At 38.1% G+C, this 17,594-nt stretch overlaps 1 protein-coding gene across 13 annotated transcripts in view; it reads left to right on the plus strand.

Annotated features, from left to right (window-relative positions):
* MARK3 (microtubule affinity regulating kinase 3) overlaps positions 1 to 17,594 on the plus strand; it is a 113,416-nt gene that overhangs the window by 12,744 nt on the left and 83,078 nt on the right. For 9 of the 13 annotated variants that reach the window (XM_078447803.2, XM_078447805.2, XM_078447804.2 and 6 more), the window contains exon 2: positions 11,336 to 11,527. The exons of 1 other annotated variant lie outside the window; for it this stretch is intronic. In XM_078447803.2, the coding sequence (XP_078303929.1) occupies positions 11,336 to 11,527 (192 nt within the window). Of the gene's footprint in view, positions 1 to 11,335; positions 11,528 to 17,594 lie in introns of those variants that run through there. 3 more of the 13 variants (XM_078447814.1, XM_078447816.1, XM_078447815.1) reach the window with 1 other exon arrangement.

Consider the following 17,594-nt stretch of genomic DNA (forward strand, 5'->3'; position numbering starts at 1 on the left):
TTGGTTGAGCGTCCGACTTCGGCTAAGGTCATGATCTCACGGTCTGTGAGTTCGAGCCCCGCGTCGGGCTCTGTGCTGACAGCTCAGAGGCTGGAGCCTGCTTCGGATTCTGTGTCTCCCTCTGTCTCTGACCCTCCCCCGTTCATGCTCTGTCTCTCCCTGTCTCAAAAATAAATAAACATTAAAAAAAAAATTTAAAAAAAAAGAGGGTACATTATATAGATATGTTTTGTTATGCTTGTGTTAACTAACTTAGATCACTTTTTGTTTCTGAGCCTTTTTCTTTTTTTTTTTTTAACTCTTTTTTTGAGGCTGACCTGGCAATTATTCATCCATGTAAACGTCAGAGTAAGATTAAAATTACTAGAAAATTAAAAAAATTTTTTTACTTGGGGCACCTGGGTGGCTCAGTCAGTTGAGCGACTGTCCGACTTTGGCTTAGGTCATGATCTCATGGTTTGTGGTTTCGAGCCCTGAGTCCAGCTTTGTGCTGACAGCAGAGCCTGCTTTGGATTCTCTGTCTCCCTCTCTCTCTGCCCCTCCTCTGCTTACTCTCTCTCTCTCTCTCTCTCTCTCTCTCTCAAAATAAATAAACATTTAAAAAAATGCTCAAGAACTACTGACTGGAAATTTTAATTGAAATTGCCTTGAACTTGTAGGTTAATTTGGGTAGAATTTATAGTATCTATCCATGAACATGGAATTTCCATTTATTTAAGTATCTTTTAGGTCTTTCATTAAAAATTTAAAGCTTTCTCCAAAGAGCTTCTATATATTCTTTTTGATTAAGTTAGTTTCTACCTGCTTTATAGTTTTTATTGATATGGTTATTTTTTTTGTTAAATTTTGTGGCAGGTTACTGCCAGTGTAGAGAAATGTGATAGGTTGATCTTGTATCTTGCCAAACTCTCATGAGTTCCAGTGGTATTTCTGATTCTGTTGGTTTGTAGTTAGATCATATCATCTACAAACAGTTACAGTTTTATCTCTTTCCTTCTGATTCTCATATCTTACTTTTTTCTTTCCTTCAAGTATTGGCCATAACCTTTAGTATTATGTTAAATAATGGTAGTGATAATAGACAACTTTGTCTTGTTTCTGATTTTCAAGAAATGATTCTAAAGTTTCTCCATTAGTGTAATATTTGCTGAAGGTTTTGGTCCATGATTTTTATCAAAGTAAAGAAGTTCTGTTCTGTTTCTTGTTTGCTAAGAGTTTTTTAAATCACAAATTGTTCAATCTTATGAAATATTTTTTTTTTTTTGCAGTGAATGGAATAATCGCCCTGCTGCTTTCAAAAGTGAAATTTGATTTTATGAATATCTCTAAAAGTACAAAATACGTGGGGGACAGCCCTTTATTGTCACAATTTAGCTTTGTAGATTTTTTTACATTTGAAAAACCTGCCCTTGTGTTAAGGAGGTGGTTTGTTATTTTAAGGATTAGAAAGGATGCGTGGGCATGTCTTGTGTTTTACAAAAGGGACCAAGGTTTATTTAGGAAGAGTCGAAACATGATGTAAAGTGTTTTTTTTTTTTAAACTTTTAAACCTGATCCCGTCCCCCCCCCCCCCCCCGCCCCACCCCAGCTGTATTGAGAATTGACATACATCACTGTATAAGTTTAAGGTATTGGTTTATGTCCATTGAGAAATGAGTACCACAATATGTTCAGCTAACATCCATCTTCTCGTATAGATAACAATAAGAAAAGAAAGAAGAAATTAATAAAGGAAAAAAATTTCTCATTGTGGTAAGAATTCTTAGGATTTACACTTTTTTTTTTACGACTTTTCTATATATTATATAGCAGTGTTAGCAGTAGTAACCATGATTTACGTTACATCCCTAGTACTTATTTACCTTATAACTGCAAGGTTGTCCCTTTTGACCATCTTCCCCCAGATCCCCCTTCCCTACTCATTTCTTCTGGTAACCATAATTCTCATCTCTTTTTCTATGAGTTTGGGTTTGTTTTCTTGTTTTTGTTTTGCTTTTGGATTCCACATGTAAGTGAGATCGTACAGGATTTGTCTTTCTCTGATTTATTTCACTTAGTATAATGCCTTCAAGATCTGTCCATGTTGTTAGAAATGGTAGGATTTCCTTGTGTGTGTGTGTGTTTGTGTGTGTGTGTGTGTGTGTGTGTGTGTTTTATGGCTGAATGATACTTTATACATACCACAATTCTTTATCCATTCGTCCATTGACGGACACTTAGGTTGTTTCCATGTCTTGGCTACTGTACACAAATGCTGCTGTGAACATGGGGTGCAGATAGTGTTTTTGTTATCTTCAGATATATACTCAGAAGTGGAATTGCAGCATCATATGGTAGTTCTGGTTTTAATTTTTTGAGGGTTGTCCATGCTGTTTTCCACAGTGGCTATTCCAATTTACAGTCCCACCAACAGTACACAAGGGTTTCCTTTTCTCTACATCCATACTATTATTTGTCTTTTTGCTTATGGCTATGGCCACTATGACAGGAGTGAACTGATATCTCATTGTGGTTCTTATTTGCATTTCCCTAATGAGTAGTCATGTTCAGCATCTTTTCATGTACCTGTTGGCTTTTTGTATATCTTCTTTGGAGAAATCTCTATTCAAGTCTTTTGCCCATTTTTAATTAGGTTATTTGTTTTTTGCTATTGAGTTATATGAGTTCTTCATATGTTTTGGATATGAACTCCTTATCAAATATATAGTTTGCAAATATTTTACCATCCCATAGGTTATTTTTCACTTTATTTATGTTTTGTTTTGCTGTGCAGAAGCTTTTTAGTTTGATGTAGTCTCACTTGTTCATTTTTTATTTTGTTGCTTGTGCCTTAGGTGTCATCCAAAAAATCATTACTGAGACCCATATCAAGGAGCTCTGTTCCTATGTTTTCTTCTAGGGGTTTCATGGTTTCAGGTCTTACATTTAAGTGCTTTTTAATGACTTTAATTTTTATTTGAGAGAGAGAGCCCACGTGTATGCCTGTATGTGTGCAAACGGGAGGGGCAGAGAGAGAGGAGAGGGAGAGAGAATCTCAAGCAGGCTCCACGCCCAGCACTGAGCCCAATACAGGGCTCAATCCCAAGACTGTGAGATCATGACCCGAGCCGAAATCAACAAAGACACTTAACTGACTGAGCCACCCAAGCGCCCCTTTACATTTAAGTTTTTTAATCCATTTCAAATTAGTTTTTGTGAGTGGTATAACATATGGATTCAGTTTCATTCTTTTACATATGAGTACCCAGTTATACTAGTATCTTTTATTGAAGAGATGGTCTTTTCTCCATTCAGTATTCTTGGCTCCCTTGTCAAATATTAGTTGACCTTATATGTTTGGGCTTATTTCTGGGCTCTCAATTATATTCTGGTCTATTTGTTTTTATGCCATTATCATACTGTTCATTATCATAGTATAGCTTTATAATATAGCTTGAAATCAGGAGGTGTGATACCTCCTGATTTGCTCTTTCTCAATATTTCTTTGACTGAGGTCTTTGTGGTTCCATATAAATTTTTTAGGAGCGTTTTTCCTACTTCTGTAAAAAAGGCTATTGGAATCTTGATAGAGATTGCATTGAATCTGTAGATGGCTATTAGTAGTTTTGACATTTTAACAATATTAATTCCAACCCGTGAACACAGGATACCTTTCCATTTATTTGTATTGTCTTCAATTTCTTTCATCAGTGTCTTCATAATTTTCAGCATAGAGAGCTTTCACCTTAATTTATTCCTAAGTATTTCATTCTTTTTGATGCTATTGTAAATAGGATCAATTTCTTTTTCAGAAATCTCATTAGTGTATAGAAACACTACTGATTTTTTAAAATGTGTTTTTAAAGCTTATTTATTTATTTTGAGAGAGACAGAGCCAGCATGAATGGGGGAGGGACAGAGAGAGAGAGAGAGAGAGAGAGAGAGAGAGGGAGGGAGGGAGGGAGAGAGAGAATCCCAAGCAGGCTCTGCACTGTCAGCACAGAGCCTTATGTAGGTCTCAAACTCATGAAAACATGAGATCATGACATGAGCCAAAACCAAGAGTTGGATGCTTAACCAACTGAGCCACCCAGGTGCCCAGCACTACTGATCTTTTAATTTAATTTTTTTTATCTTGCAACTTCATTGAATTCATTGGTTAGATCTAACAGTTTTTCAGTTGAGTCTTTAGGGTTTTCTATATATATGGGGCGCCTGGGTGGCGCAGTCGGTTAAGCGTCCGACTTCAGCCAGGTCACGATCTCACGGTCCGTGAGTTCGAGCCCCGCGTCAGGCTCTGGGCTGATGGCTCAGAGCCTGGAGCCTGTTTCCGATTCTGTGTCTCCCTCTTTCTCTGTCCCTCCCCCGTTCATGCTCTGTCTCTCTCTGTCCCAAAAATAAATAAACGTTGAAAAAAAAAATATATATATATAAAATCATGTTTGTTTTTTTTAAATGATTTTATTTTTTAAGTAATATCTCCTCCCAGCGTGGGGTTTGAACTTAAACTTACTCCCGATACCAAGAATCACATGCTCTGGGGCACCTGAGTGTCTCAGTGGGTTGAGCTTCTGACTCTTGATTTTGGCTCACGTCATGATCCCAGGGATATGGGATTGAGCCCTGTGTCTAGCTCTGTGCTGAGTGTGGAACCTGCTTGGGATTATCTCTCTCCCTCTGTGCCTCACACTTCAATCATGTGTGTGTGTGTACTCTCTCTCTGTTGCTCTCAAAAAAAAAGAAAAATTAATAAAAATAAAAGAGTCACACATTCTACTGACTGAGCTAGCCAGGCACCTCTATAAAATCATGTCTTTTGCAAACAGGGACAATTTTACTTCTTTTCCAGTTCTGATACCTTTATTTTTTTTTCTTGCTTGATTGCTCCCACTAGGACTTCCAGTGTTATGTTCAATAGAAGTGGTAAGAATGGGCAACCATGTCTTTTTCTTGAACGTAATGGAAAAGCTTTTATCCTTTCACCATTGAGTATGATGTTAGCTGCGAGCTGCTCATATATGGACTTTTTATGTCAAGATATGTTCTTTCAGTGCCCAGTTTAACAGTTTTCATCATGAATGGATGTTGACTTTTGTCAGAAGTTGGATGCTTTTTCTGTGTGTATCAAGATGATTACATGATTATTTTCTTTAATTCCGTTAATGTGATATGTTACATTGGTTGATGTGGTGAACTATCCTTACATCCCAGAGATAGATCCCACTTGATCATGGTAAATGATCCTACGTGTGTGTGTGTGTGTGTGTGTGTATTTTTTAAATTAAATTTGTTTTTTTTTGAAAGAGAGACAGAAAACATGAGCAGGTGAGGGGCAAAGAGATTGGGGGGGAGAGAATCTTAAGCAGGCTCCATGCTCAGTGCTTGATCCCACTACAGTGATATCATGACCTGAGCCAAAATTAGGAGTTGGACACTTAACCAGTTGAGCCACCCAGGTGCCCTGGTAAATGATCCTTTTAACGTGCTGCTGAATTCAGTTTGCTAGTATTGAGAATTGAGAATTTTTACATCCATATTCATCAGGGATATTGGCCTGTAGTTTTCTTTTCTAATGGTGTTCTTTTCTGCTTACACCTGATTTCTTAAGTAGGCTTCTCAAATTTAAGATTAGTGCTTTACCAGATAGATACAATGGTAAGCCCAAAGCCGTATTTATCATGCTAAAAAAATTAAAATTAAAAAACTTTTTGGTGGGGGTGCCTGGGTGGCTCAGTTGGATAAGCATCTGACTTCCACTCAGGTCATGATCTCACGGTCTGTGAGTTCAAGCCCCGTGTCAGGTTCTGTGCTGACAGCTCAGAGCCTGAAGCCTGCTTCAGATTCTGTCTTTCTCCTCCCTCTCCCCTCTCCCCTCTCCCCGCCTCTCCCCCACTCATGTTCTGTCTCTGTCTCTTAAAAATGAATAAATGTTAAAAAAAATAATTTAAAAAAACCTTTTTGATGTGTGTCTAAGGTATATTCTCATTTGTATCTTCTGGTTATATGATTTATATTCTATGGCTCTTAAATATGGATACATTTTTAAAGAACATAACAAAATGGAATGCATTCTCCATTCATTTTTCTTTTTCTTTCTTTTTTTTTTCCTTTTTCTTCCTTTTCCTTTTCCTATTCCTATTCCTTTTCCTATTCCTATTCCTATTCCTATTCCTATTCCTATTCCTATTCCTATTCCTGTTCCTGTTCCCTTTTCCTATTCCCTTTTCCTTTTGCTTTTGCTTTTGCTTTTGCTTTTCCTTTTCGCTTTCCTTTTCCCTTTCCTTTTCCGAGAGAATCCCAAGCAGGCTCCGTGCTCAGTGCTGAGCTGACATATGGCTCAATCCCAAGAAACTGGGATCCTGACCCAAGTCGAAATAATCAGAGACTTAACTGACTGAGCCACCCAGTCACTCCTCCATTCATTTTTCTTATTGCTTCTTACATTAGTGTTGATACAGCTCTGTAACAGTAGTGCTTTGACTGAAAGTAATAAACTCTAACATAATGGCTTAACCAAATAGGGGTTTGCTTTTCTCACAAAAGAAACATACATAGTTTCTAGCTTTGGTTCAGCAGTATAATATTGAAGTTGCTGGTTTTTATTTATTTAAAAAAAAAAAATATATATATATATATATTTTAATACTTTTTTTTAATGTTTATTTATTTGGGGGGGGGGGAGGGACGGGGGCGGGGGGAGAATCCCAAGCAGGCTCTGCACTGTCCATGCAAAGCCCAGCACGGGGCTTGTAATCCTAAAGACCATAAGATCATGACCTAAGCTGAAATCAAGAGTCTGAGCCACCCAGGCGCCCCAGATTTTATTTATTTTTGGGAGAGATTGACAGAGCAGGGAGGGGCAGATAGGGGGACAGAGGATCCCAAGCGGGCTATACTCTGACAGCAGCAAGCTGATGGAACGCTCAAACTTCCCAACCTCTAGATCATGACCTGAGCCAAAGTTGGATGCTCAACTGACTGAGCCACCTAAGCACCCCAGAGCTGGTGGTTTTTAAAAATACTATTTTCTTGGGGTGCCTGGGTGGCTCAGGCGGTTAAGCTTCCAACTCTTGATCTCAGGATGGTGAGTTCAAGCCTCACGTTGGGCTCTGTGCTGCGTGTGAAGCCTACTTAAAATAAAAACAAAAAATTTTCTTTCGTGTTTGAGACCTTTTGGCTGCAAGATAACTTATACATCTGCAGTTATGGTTGCATTGAAGGAAAGAGAAAGAAGGGACTGTACTAGTGTATCTGTGCCCCTTTGTGAGAAACAAAAAGTTTTCCCAGAACTGCCCCTGTCCTGCCCCCCACCGGTATGTTTTCATTAATGAGCACCGGCCAGAACCGAGATGCTCAACCGAATGAGCCACCCAGGTGCCCCTAGCTACAGACACATTTGAGAAAACAATTATTTAGTTGGTCTTGTTGCCTCATCAAATACCCAGCCAGCTTCTCTTGGTAATGAAGAAGGGAGAAATGGATATTGAGTATATAACTATAATGTTTGCCCCATTCTCTAATATATTACCTGGAAATTTAAATTTTCTGCAGTAAAGGTTTTAGTTTGCAAATGGATGCTTTATAAATTTGTTAATAATCTCCTGTCTTTGGTTTGCTTCTGGTTATTTTCAGTAGCAGTGTACATATTCTAATTTTCTGGTGGATGAAGTGGTATCAGCTCAACTCCATGGGAGAGAGAAGGTTCAGGGCTCCTTTAATCTTTAAGACTTGAATTTAACAGCTTAGAGTACCTGTTAACATGCTTAGTGCTGCCACAAAAAGTAATGTGAATACTGAAGAATTCTATAACATTTTTCCTTTTTTACCCTTGGGTTGTTTATTGGCTCCATAGGGAGGAAAAAAAAAACCCTTATGCATGAAATAATTGGCTAATAGTAAAGAATTCAGAATTATTTGGTTAATTGTTTAGTATAGCACATTGAGTGGTATAAGATTAGAAACTTTTTTCTTTTTTTCTTAGTTTTTTTTTTTTTTTTTTTTTTTTTTTTTTTTAGTTTATTTATTTCGAGAGAGAGAGAGAGAGTAGGAGAGGGACAGAGAGAGGAGAGAGAGAGAATCCCAAGCAGGCTCCATGGTGTCAGCACAAAGCCTGACGCAGGGCCTGAACTCATTAACTGAGCTCATGACCTGAGCTGAAACCAAGAGTCGGATGCTTAACTGACTGAGCCACCCAGGCTCCCCTAGAAACAGTTTTTCTTTAGGGCCATTGATAGAAGCATGGGATGAATAAAATGAAAGAAAGCCAAGTAGAAGCTCTAGTAACTGTTACAGGGCCGTATCAACACTAACATAAGAAGCAGTAAGAAAAATAAATGGGGAATGCATTCCATTTTATGTTATACATACTAGCTCTTGAAAATGTGTCCATATGTAAGAACCATATAATTTATTATATGACCAAGACACAAATTAGAATATACCTTAGACACACATACACCCCCCAAAAATAATCTTTAATTTTTTTAACATAGTTAAATATGGTTCCAGGTTTGCTTTTCTATCTTTCTGGTAAAGCACAAACCTGAAATTTGAGACGCCTACTTAAGAAATCGGGTTTAACTAGAAAAAGACACTACTAGAAAACTATATGCCAGTATATCCCTGATAAATAATTTGGGTCTGTTTTGAGAGAAATTTTTTTAAATTAAATACATTAGATTTCCCCCCAAAATTTTTATTTAAATTCTAGCTAGTTAACATATAGTATAATGCTGGTTTCAGGAGTAGAATTTAGTGATTCATCATTTACATATAACACCCAGTGCTCATCACAGGTGCCCTCCTTAATACCCATCACCCATTTAGCCCATCCACTACCCACCTTCCTCCATCAACCCTCAGTTTGTTTGCTCTATTGTTAAAAGTCTCTTATGGCTTGCTTTTCTCCCTTTTTCCCCCCCTTCCTATATATTCATCTGTCTTGTTTCCTAAATCCCACATGAGTGAAATCACATGAGCCCGATGTGGAGCTCGTGAGTTCATGACCTGAGCGGAAGTTGGAGGCTCAACCGACTGAGCCACCCAGGCGCCTCAGGATTTCATTCTTTTTGATGGCCGAGTTAGATTTATTTATTTATTTATTTATTTATTTTAATTTTTTTAACGTTTATTTATTTTTGAGAGAGAGAGAGAGAGAGAGACAGAGCACGTGCATGGGAGGGGCAGAGAGAGAAGGAGACAGAATCTGAAGCAGGCTCCAGGCTCTGAGCTGTCAGCATAGAGCCCGATGGAGGGCTCAAACTCACAAACTGTGAGGTCATGACATGAGCCGAAGTCGGAGGCTTAACCGACTGAGCCACCCATGCACCCCAGATTTATTTTTTAAAGATTTTATTTTTAAGTAATCTCTACACAATTTGGGGCTCAAACTCACAACCTTGAGATCAAGAGTAGTGTGCTCTTCCCACTGAGCTAGCCGGGCACCCCCCCTAGATTTTTTAATTTAAGGACTTTATGTAAGGAAACACCAAACTAAATATACTTAGTTTAACCCTATTGTAGTTTAACAAATTACAGTTTAACAGATATTTCAAATTTACAGATACTACAATTTAAATATACTGAAGTTTAGTATACTTTAAATATACTAAGTTTAACCCTATTGTAATTTAACAAATTACAATTTAACAGATATTACAAATTTAACAGATATTTAAATCTGTTGTATGAGTTTATAATCTAACAGGGAAATGCAGGTTTCTTTTGGCTTTGTATTATGATTGTTTATTTGCATAAGTGTATTAGTTTAGGTTGCGTTATGCTGTAGTAACGTACACAATCAAAATCTTAGTGGTTTAACACAGTAAAAACCGTTGTTTAAACAGTTTGCCTGAGGGCTTGTTGGCTCTATGAAGATTGATCTCCCTGTCCAGGATAATTTGGCCCTGAGGGCTTCTGTCTTTGGGCAATGCTTAGGATTCAGGAGAGCAAAAGATGGCTGAAGTCAAGCACTGACAAATAATGCTTTTGCATGGGAATGACATGTCATTTTCATTTGTATGTCATTGGCTAAACTTAGGGACATGGCTGGGCCAACTCAAATGAGGGAAGAGGGTCTGAGTTCCTCTGTGAAATCAGTGGGATCCTCCACAAACTCAGAAGCAAAAGAGCTAATATGGTGGCTAATAGTATTGTCCACAACAAAGTAGCATAATATAGATAGATACAAAGTACCCCTGGAACCCAAAGGAGAAGAAAAAGAAACTGATTAGATGCAAGAAAAGTCACAGGAGGCTTCATAAAGATGGTGACAAATGATCCAAACATAAGGGGATGAGTAGGAATCTTAGGTTTGAAGAGAAGAAAGGGCATTCAAATTGAGGGACTAGGACCATCCTGGAGAAGAGTGGATGATATAGCCAGAAAGGAGGAATGGATTAGATCACACAAGGCCTTGAATTCATTTAGCATTCATTCAGCAACAATGTATTGCACAGCTACTCCGTGTCAGTCACTGCTCCCAAGTTCTAGGAATATCTGATAATGAACAAAACAGACAAAAATCCTTGTCCTCCTGAAGGTTACGTCTGGTTGATGCTAAGAAATTACTCTTTAATTATAAGTAGATTGGGGAGTAAGAGTAACATAAGCAAAGGTACAAACTTTGGATGCCTATGAATCTTAAGATTCTTTTAATATTCCTATTTTATGTGTAATAGAAGACAGTTGACTTGGATGTAAGTTAATGTTTTCTCCATTTAACTGTGTCTCATGCTGGAAAACTTAATGTATGAAAAGCTGAATTTACAAAACATGTAAATTAGAAAATACATTTACATTGCACAAGCTTTTTTAAACCAAATTGTGGCTAGTACAGTTTTAGTGACTGTATTTTTGTTGTGTAAATAGTAAAACCACTTGATACATACCTCACTCGGCGGGACAGGACTTTGTTTTATATACTGCCGTGTTCCAGTTCCTAAATTATATTCTCTTTGGATTTCTCACTAAGTCGTGATGTGGCAGTGAATAAATCACAAAAGTATCCTCATCTGGTGAAGGATCATACGTGCTGGTGCATTTAATAGCTATGGAAAAGTTACATTCTTTATGATTATAAGGCAGCCTTGTTACTCCTATTTTATGTTACAACCACATACAAAAAATATCTCCTTTCCTTCTGAACACCCACTTCAACCCTTGATGGTATTTTTCTTCTCGGCATTTGCTTGTTTTCCTCATAAATTTATATCGTGGGCAAATTCCTTTAAAGTGCTAGATACGTTAGGATTAAAATTAAAGCAGTGGTGTTTTGTTTCTTCAACTAGGGGCTCTTAAAACTTGGCAGGTACCATGTGTTCCTCATTTCCTTATTTTTATGTATGTTATATTGTAGCACACGTCACATGGAGATGGGCGGCAAGAAGTTACCTCTCGCACTGGGCGCTCTGGAGCTCGGTGTAGAAACTCTATAGCTTCCTGTGCAGATGAACAACCTCACATCGGAAACTACAGACTGTTGAAAACAATCGGCAAGGGGAATTTTGCAAAAGTGAAATTGGCAAGACACATCCTTACAGGAAGAGAGGTAAATATTAAGTTTAATTTCTGTTATGATACTTGCTTTGTTCAGTTCCATGCAAGAGAGGAAGAGAATGTATATATTACTTGAGCTAATTTCTGAGCTAATTAAATATTGTTTTTAAGAACAAGAAACTTACATACTAATTTTCTGGGAGTTCCTTTGCTTTCTCATGTCTTTAAATGTAGTATTACATTGAGTGTTCGAATTGGCTTTTGCCAAAGTGGGTAGTGTTTTGTTCTAAGAACTGCCACCAGATTAATATTCTTTCTGCCACCAGAATAAAAATTGTTTGGAACTTAATGTATAAGCTCACAGTACTTGGCAATCATGAGTGTTGTCTGTTTTTATAGATTTTTTTGCCCAAGAAGTTTCTTCATTTCACCGAAGAAACTTTTCTCATAGCCTAGGTTTGATTGGCTGTTGTACAGGAAGGCATATGCTTTCCTAACTTTTGTGATGATTGGCTTTCTGCTCAACTGCATTCTGTATGTATCAAAAATACACCTGTTAAAACTCCTGAATTGACTCCCTCCACATGTTCCACATGTGCAATACAGAACCTGTTTTGCTTCTTCGACTTCTTGCATTTAGGTCTCTATGCCTGCTATTTCCTCTGCCTGAAATGCACTTCACACTTTTGTGTAGCAACCACTTCTTCTGGGAAGGAGTCGTTGATGGACTCCCTTTTCCCAGGTATGGGACTCAGGTTAAAATTCCTGATACTTCCCCTCAGATAGCACAGTTTACATTTATGGGAACTGCTTATTTACCCATCTTCCCTCTCTGGTCTGTAGGGCAGATAGCCGTACTTAACAGCGTTTGGCACATAGTAGGTGCTTAGTAAATATATGTTGAATGATTGTAATGATACTTCATTATTTTATTTATTTATTTTTAATGTTTGTTTATTTTTGAGAGAGAGAGACAGAATGTGAGCGGGGGAGGGGCAGAGAGAGAGGGAGACACAGAATCCGAAGAAGCGGGCTTCAGGCCCTGAGCTGTCAGCAGAGAGCCCGATGTGGGGCTGGAACTCATGAACCATGAGATAATGACCTGAGCTGAAGTTGGACGCTTAACCGACTGAGCCACCCAGGTGCCCCTGTAATGATACTTTTGAAGGAAGCTTTTTAAAGAAATGCTTTCCCTGTACCAGAGCCTCCTGATAGATATGCCATGACAGCATTACTGACGTGTCATGGCATTGATGCCCTCAGCCCACCATGCCCGGGGCTGCTGGAGCAGGGCCAGGGGCCAGTCATTCGTCTGGAAGCAGCCTCTGCTGCAGTGTGCCCTCCGGATATTCCCGTTTTCCATGTGTGCTGGGAGCTGAAGAAGACTGGAAGCCTAGGTCCACACTAACTGGAATATTAAGTACAGACTTGAACCAAAAGTTTGCCTGTTCACGTTCCATCTCAACTTGGTTACAAATCCATGGTCAGTACTCCTTGTTATGAATGTCCCTGGGCTGCTTTTCGAGTCCATGAACAGCATGAGTGGAGGAGGGTCTTGCCTTGCTGTCCCTGAGCAGAGCTTTCTGAAACTCAAGACTTCTTGAGTTTAGTCCCCACAATTCTAGGTGGTTGCTTGGCCAGTTTCCTCACATGGGCAGATGGTGGGTTGGAAGAGGAATGGGCCAGACAGACCCTCTCACTTTTTCCTTAGCTGTAGTTTGGCCTACTGTATTTACATCTGGTAGGTTCTCTTGCCAGAAAAGCTTGAATCTGACTAGCAGAGTGACTTAAAGTTTTTCTTCTTCTTTTTTTTTTTTTTTTTTTTTAACTTTGAATTAAACTATTTTAGGGGCGCCTGGGTGGCTCAGTCGGTTGAGCGACCGACTTCGGCTCAGGTCATGATCTCACGGTTTGTGAGTTCAAGCCCCGCGTCGGGCTCTGTGCTGACAGCTCAGAGCCCGGAGCCCGCTTTGGATTCTGTGTCTCTCTCTCTCTGCCCCTCCCCCTCTCATGCTCTATCTCTCTGTGTCTCAGAAGTAAATAAATGTTAAAAAAAATTAAAAAATATATAAAATAAAATAAACTATTTTACTCAATCCCCACCCCCTTACTGTAGGTATCACCCAGAATCCTAGAAAATGTAATATTTATATTTCTATAGTCTGGAAATTCATTATGTAGGAAGTACAAGTTCCTTGAAATTTCTCTTCTCAAAGAGGATCACTTGTTTGGTGTAGGTTCTCACAGTATTTTATATAGATACTAACTTTTTGTTTATTTTAACAAAAAGAGACTCATGGATATAATGGTAACTTTTTTTTTTTTTTTTTTTTTTATAATGGTAACTTTCTTAGTAACATATCTGACTGTGTCTGGATCTTAGTGCTCATAGATCTGACACATTCTGTCTTACACGTGTGTGCTGTTGCTGTGGTTTATCCCTGTCAGTGGGCCTTGAGTGGTTTCTGATTTTTTGCTACTGTAAGCATCTGCAGTGAAAGTTTCTTAACTCTCTACTCTGCTTAAGTGTTTCTGTGGGATAAATTCCTACAAGTGGATATCCAGGTCAAAAAGGATGAATATTTGATATTGTAATAGGTACTGGTGAATTGCTTTTGAGAAAATTTTACAGCATTTTATTATCCTATCAAAGTGAATGAAAGTATCCATTTTTCTGCACCCTTACTAATACTACATAGATCATTTTTATCTGATGGACAAAAAAAAATGTGTTTTTTTGCAAGCTTCTTTTTGGTAACAGATTGATATTTTCATGTATTTTTGTCATTCATATTTTCTTTTTAAAATAGGTTTCCTATTTGTGTCCTTTATCCATTTTTCTTTTCCCGTTTAAATCTTAATGATTTAAACCCGTTATGTGTTTCATACATCAGTCTGATCTGTCTGGGTTTCATGTCTAATCTGAGTTTCATGACTTGGTAAGAAAGGTTTAGTTACTTTGCCCCAAGATTTAAAAAGTGGCTCTGTATCTTCTTCAAATAGTCCTGTGGATCCCATTTGAATGTTTAATTCATTTGGTATATATTTTGGGGGATTGGTATGAAGTGTAGGGCTTTAATTTTTCTTCCCCCATGTGGTTTATCACTTGTCCTGGGATCATCTGTTCTTTCCCCCGGTTGAAGATACCTGCTTTCACTTACCAAATTCCCGTATATGTCTTTTGGTTAATGTCTGATCTATTTATTTAGTCTTGTACCCATACTACGGTAATTTTATTATGGCAGCTTTGAATTGTACGTTTTGATGTTTTAGAGTAGGTTAAGTGCTCTGAGGATTATTCTTTTTTTTTTTTTTTTAATTTTTTATTTTTTTTTAATTTACATCCAAATTAGTTAGCATATAGTACAACAGTGATTTCAAGATTAGATTCCTTAGTGCCCCTGACCCATTTAGCCCATCCCCCCTCTCACAACCCCTCCCATAACCCTCAGTTTGTTCTCCATCTTTATGAGTCTCTTCTGTTTTGTCCCCCTCCCTGTTTTTTTATTATTTTTGTTTCCCTTCCCTTATGTTCATCTGTTTTGTCTCTTGAAGTCCTCATATGAGTGAAGTCATATGATTTTTGTCTTTCTTTGACTGACTAATTTCACTTAGCATAATACCCTCTGGTTCCATCCACCCACTTGCAAATGGCAAGATTTCATTCTTTTTGATTGTCGAGTAATACTCCATTGTATATATATACCACATCTTCTTTATCCATTCATCCATTGGTGGACATTTAGGCTCTTTCCATACTTTGGCTCTTATTGATAGTGCTGCTATAAACATGGGGGTGCCTGTGTCCCTTCGAAACAGCATACCTGTATCCTGTGGATAAATGCCTAGTAGTGCAATTGTTGGGTTGTAGGGTAGTTCTATTTTTAGTTTTTTGAGGAACCTCCATACTGTTTTCCAGAGTGGCTGCACCATCTTGCATTCCCACGGATTATTATTTTTTAAAAACTTCATATCTCTTCTTGCCATTTGCTGTGTTAAATGAACTTTAGAATCAAGATGCCATGTTCCAAAAATAGTCTTAGTGGAAATTCGGTAAGATCAATTTTGATAGGAATTAACTGAATTTGTAAGCTGATCTGGGGGAAATTTGCTATTTTATGATACCAAACCTTTCTATACAGGAATATGAAATGTGTCTCAATTTTGTTTTCAGAGTTTGTAATTTTTTTCATCTAAGTTTTTGCATAATTCTTTTTCAAGGGGGTTACAAATAAATTTTATTGAGTAGGTGAATACTTTTACATAATTCTTAAGTCCATTCCAGAGTATTTAAAAATTTTTTTGCTGTTGTGAATGGAATTTTTTCCTTAGTTGTTAAGGAAATGCTGTAACATTTGTATAACATCTTGTATCTGGGCACCTTTTGAACTCTCATTTTGGACATCAAAATTAAGCAAGTTTTTGCTATTTTTTAAATTATACATCTTTTTCCTTTGACGTACAGTCTTCTGAATTGTAACAGTTGTATAGATTTATGTTGCCACCATGTAATGAAGATACAGAAGGGTAGCTACAGGGAGCTGTCAGGCCAAACTGTTTTTTAAAGGATGGGCAAAATACCAACATGTTTATCAATTAATGGGGATAATCTGACAGAAAGGGAAGATGGTGCTATCAGAGAGATATTTGAGTGAATGAGAGGAGATGGTGGAGGCGTTGGCCTTGATGTGGACAGTTGTTCCATAGAAACAGGAGAAAGATAGAGGATACTTGTATAGGTGCAGGTGAGGGGCTCTGTATGGTGGTATGGGAGCCTGTGGAAGTTTTCTTCTCATCACAGCTATTTTTTCAGTAAAATGGAAAGCAAAATCATCAGCTAAGAGTGTGATTATCAAGGAGACAGGAGGTGTTAGACATGTGAGAGGTTATAGTAATTACCAGGCAAGCAGGAGAGTGAACGGACTAGAAGAATTGCCAGGCAGCCTTAAGGCTTCCCTGAAGTTAGCGATCATGGATTTAAAGTGGGGATAGGCACCGTGGCTGGAAATTACTCTCCAGCAACATCCAGGTACCCCAGACACAAGCCTGGCATTTGTAGGTGGTTGGGGTTTTTGTCACACTAAGTGTAGTGAAATGGGAACAGAGCAAGGGCATTGATTTGGAATATCTAAGGGAATGATTACAATGAAGGACTACAGATTTGAATAGGAAATAACTTGAGTGGGAAGACAATCCATAAGAAGATGGTGGGACCAGTGGATTATGGATCCTGGTGAGTTCAAATAGTTACTGGAGTTCTAATTTTTTTTAAGTTTATTTATTTATTTTGAGAGAGACAGAGACAGTGCAAATGGGGGAGGGGCAGAGAGAGAGCGAATCCCAAGCAGGCTCTGCACTACTAGTGCAAAGTCAGATATGGGGTGTGAACCCATGAAGCCGTGAGATCATGACCTGAGCCGAAACCAGGAGTCGGACACTTAACCCACAGAGCCACCCAGGGGTCTCAGTTATTGGTTGGAGTTCTAGATTGAGTGGGTGGGAACCATAGAGGAGGTGATTAGAAAGTGGGAAACTCAAAGTTAAGGTCATAAAGAGATTTCATATCTTGGTAGTTGCAGAGGTTAGAGTATAACAATGTAAGTGGCTTAAGTATGTGACTTCTTCTTCCCCTCTCTAGAAGCTTTTTAGACTCTTCACATTTATCCTTGCTGTTCAGAAATTTCACAGTGAGGTACCAAGGAGTTGGTCTTCATTCATTGTTCTTGGCTGCTTATTGGACCCTTTCAATTTGGAGATTCTTGTCTTTCAGTTCTGGAGAATTGTCTCATTTTATTTATTATTTAAAAGTCTTTATTCTGTAATTCTTATTAATCAGAGATTAGTAAGATATCTTGGAAAAGAACCTTGATTTTTTTCTGGGGAAAAAAAAATTCTCTGTGTTTCTATTTTATTTTCTGGGGAATGTCTTTAGTTTCATTTTCCCAGCTTTCTGTTTAAATTTGTGTGTATGTGTGTCCCTATGTATGCCCTCTTCCTCCTCCCAACTCTTTCTTGTGCACTGATTATTTGTCTGTATAGCATCCATTTCTGTGGTCATGAATGCTATTTCTTCTGTTAACTCCCTGTGAGGATGGTAAAGACTTTCCTCTTTTTTTTTT

Source organism: Panthera onca, chromosome B3, assembly GCF_046562875.1.
Source record: "Panthera onca isolate mPanOnc1 chromosome B3, mPanOnc1 haplotype 2, whole genome shotgun sequence".
Classification (NCBI taxonomy): Eukaryota; Metazoa; Chordata; class Mammalia; order Carnivora; family Felidae; genus Panthera; species Panthera onca.